Raw genomic sequence first — 3,531 nt, forward strand, 5'->3', positions numbered from 1 at the left:
GACAGCAAAAAAATTTGAACATATTGTAGAAAAGGGAGAGACGAAAAAAATGACGATATCATTCGCGATTGTTTGTAATACAAGACGGTAGCCGACACAATGTGTGCGCTGCACCTGCAACATATGGGTCACATTGTATTAGTAATCATCCTCTTTATCACGCAGACAACGCGATACGACACGTTTATGTTGCATATGACCGTGGAACTAATTGTCTCATGTGTTGTTCGAGTGCGTGATGAAGTTTCGAGAGCAGAAAGGGCGAAGAGCTTTCGTTGATCTGGTCTGCGATCGTGCCTTCGGTTCATCTTTCCGGCGCACTTACATACGTGGCGAGTCTTACGTAAAAAAGCCCGTATCTGTAATCAGGAAATTACTCAACAAACTGCCGTTCACGTCAACGACATAAGTGACGTAGGCGACGACGCGGCTGCGACGCGATCGGTTATGCAAATTGGCGACGAGTCTAGAAGTGGCGGATAAACGGAGAATCATCAGAGATGTCTTCGTATTTCCGATGGATAAAGAGCGGAAAGAAGGATGATGCGTTCGGAGCAAAGCCGCGGAGCCGTTCCTTGGATGCTAAGAGCCTTGAAGCATCCGGCATTCGGCTGATTTTGCAAAACGTACTTACGTCTTAGACTCGATTTTTTTTGTCTCTAAACCAGAGCTGCCTAAAGGCTATTTTACAATGTGCTTTTTTCTTTTTGTTTTGTGCTTTTTACCACTTTTTATCTTTCACCTTTTTGCCTCTTATTCTATCTCCATGTTTTCGTTCGAGATAAAATTTGACGAATTTCGGAAGAAATAATTTTGTCTGCAAATAGTTTTGTGTCGTAAAATATAATCTTCCCTCTTTAAAATACTTTTTTAATTATTGCGCTATGATTTTTTTTTCCACTTTATTTATGATGATGTAAGGGTGGGCAGTGCATTTTTAGTAGCTTATTTTCTTTAAAAACTTGTATCGCGTTTTGCTGCAATAATTCGAGTTGCCTGTATTTCTGAAAGTTGTTTTCTTGACTTAAATTAAATAAGGACTCTTAATTAAAAAAAAAAAAATTAGAAAGGTATAAGAGTTAATAACGTAAATCACATAATATAAAATCACAAAACGAAATATATCGTACTTTTGGAAATTAAAATTTGAATAATTGCATGCTTCGGCTTCTAGATTGAGCCCTCTTCAGATATTCTAATCAACGCAGTAGTGTTGTTTAAGATGAACCCAATAACAGATATGGATAATGATATATATGCATTAGATGAGGCCAGATGAGATTATTGACTCTTATAAGCCCTTTCTAATCTTTAATCGTTTCTTTTGTTTTCTTGACATTGAAGCTATTTTTTGATATAAAGATTTTACTTCTCTAAATTTACTATGCACACAATTGTTGCGAATACACATCATGGATTCGTCATTCGACATTGATATCATAATCATTCGTAACAATGAATTCTAGATGGTTCGATACAACTTCGTGACAATTACAATTTTAACTGCCATGAAGTTGTTACGAATTATCATATCATTGTCGAATGCATGGTGTACATTTGCAAGAATTACACGCGAGTAAAATTACGCGTATAATAAATTTAAAATTTTGGTAAAGAGAAAAGACAAGAGAGTTAATAAAAAGCAAGAAACAGAAAGTAAAGGGCACATTGTAGATTAATCTTAAGATTTGTAATTTTCTACATTTTGACTCTCGGTGTACGTGTATATATATATATATATATCATACCTATTGCTTTCCTTTTTTCTATTTCAATTGAAAAAAAGAAGGCAATAGGCATGAATATTAATACTTCTTCTTTATCTTCATTTCCACATCTTTTTCTTCATATTTTTCTTTATCTTCATTTTGACGGTTTTCGGAGAATAGCATAGTCAGTTGTATCTCACAAATGCATGAATTAAACTCGACAGAAATTTCCTTCTCTTACGAAGTAAGAATACGTCTATCCTGGCTGAGTCATCCAACATTGTATATCGATGTACGTCAAGCCGATGCCTACAATTACAAATCTTGGACAGTACTGTTCTAAATTGTAATATTTTTAGTGGCATTTGCAATGAGATTTTGAGATGTAAAAGCTTTAAGCCTAAAAAATTGACCAGCCGTAGTCGATTATTCTCCTTACTATTCAACTCCTTAATATTCAACTGTGATTGATCAATTTCTTATGAGACTTAAAGCTTAAGTTTTGCGCTTTGAAATTTCATTGTAGACTTAAAGCGATGGTCGCTTCGATGCTTTATTTTCGATATCGTAGATATTATCAAAAAGTTACATTTGCTGTTCATCGAGATTGTAAACAGAAACGTGCGATTGTTTAGAATGTAGAACTAGATTGAAAGGAATCTAGATTGAAAGGAATCTAGATTAAAAGGAAACGCTCAAACGTACAAAAGACTAGCGTTCAAGTGTGCTTGTGATACTCGGGGAAGGTATCACTTCACGGCTATAATTGTAGAAAGTATAAATTTAAAATAATTTATGTAGTAACGTTCCGCGATATTTGCATGTCGCCAAGATTTCTCCGCGCTGCAATTTCAATGAACAGGAATGTATTTGCGTAGCAAATGGACTTCAGGTATATATGGAAAATACGAGACGATTTGCGACCATTGCCAGGCGGCAAATTAAAAATTCCTCTCCGTGTAAAATGTGACGAATGCCGACTGACTTTCGTTTTCCCGTTTTCTGTTTCAGCGAGCGGCGGTGCAGCACCAGTCACAAGTAGCGTCGCAGAGTAAGTAGCTGTAATTAAATTGCCTGTTAAGATTTGTTTAATCTCATTGTTAAGAAAAGGCACAACGAGATAATGCGTCGGCAGATAAGAGATCTATTTTTATTCGGTGGACGAGGGGGTTTCATGAAGTGTCATTGAATTATTTCTTCAACTGTTAACGCACACCAAGGATGCACGTGGAATATTAATTTCTGCTCGACATTTGTTCGATGTTTTTGCGAGGGAGCCGAGTGTGAATTGATTCTCCTTTTTCACATGAGCGCTTATTCGAGATTGGTGCCGTCATCTATTCGACACGGCGTCACGTCGGTAATTTATTGTGAATTATCGACAAATATTCTGTATTTACACGCAACAATCTGAACATTTAGTACAATGGATGAAATATTAGAAACAGGAATAAATATTAAATATTAGAAATAAAAAAATTAGAGATAAAGATTAACGTACAATATAAGATATATATATTCATATTTCTTATTTATATCTATTGTGAGTTACGTTAATCTCTAATCTCCTAATTTTTTACTTTTCAATATTTAATATTTGTTCCTGTTTCTAATATTTTTCCATTGCGCCTCATATTTTGTTACTAATTTTAACGATTTACTGAAATCTTACGTTTATTTAAATATCTTGTAGTTATTTAAATAACTTGAAAATTTTTGATGTATGTTTTATATACACATGTGTGTGTATGACATATAAATATTATAAATATGTACATAATTTTTATATATATATAATATTAAAATATATATAAGAATTGTG

General features: G+C 34.2%; 1 protein-coding gene across 5 annotated transcripts in view; it reads left to right on the plus strand.

Annotated features, from left to right (window-relative positions):
• The window catches only part of LOC108750001 (serine-rich adhesin for platelets), a 77,847-nt gene that overhangs the window by 32,530 nt on the left and 41,786 nt on the right, over positions 1 to 3,531 (plus strand). For all 5 annotated transcript variants that reach the window (XM_018489148.1, XM_018489149.1, XM_018489147.1 and 2 more), the window contains exon 7: positions 2,721 to 2,760. In XM_018489148.1, the coding sequence (XP_018344650.1) occupies positions 2,721 to 2,760 (40 nt within the window). The remainder of the gene's footprint in view (positions 1 to 2,720; positions 2,761 to 3,531) is intronic.

The sequence above is a fragment of the Trachymyrmex septentrionalis genome, unplaced genomic scaffold, assembly GCF_001594115.1.
Source record: "Trachymyrmex septentrionalis isolate Tsep2-gDNA-1 unplaced genomic scaffold, Tsep1.0 scaffold32, whole genome shotgun sequence".
In the NCBI taxonomy this organism is placed as follows: domain Eukaryota; kingdom Metazoa; phylum Arthropoda; class Insecta; order Hymenoptera; family Formicidae; genus Trachymyrmex; species Trachymyrmex septentrionalis.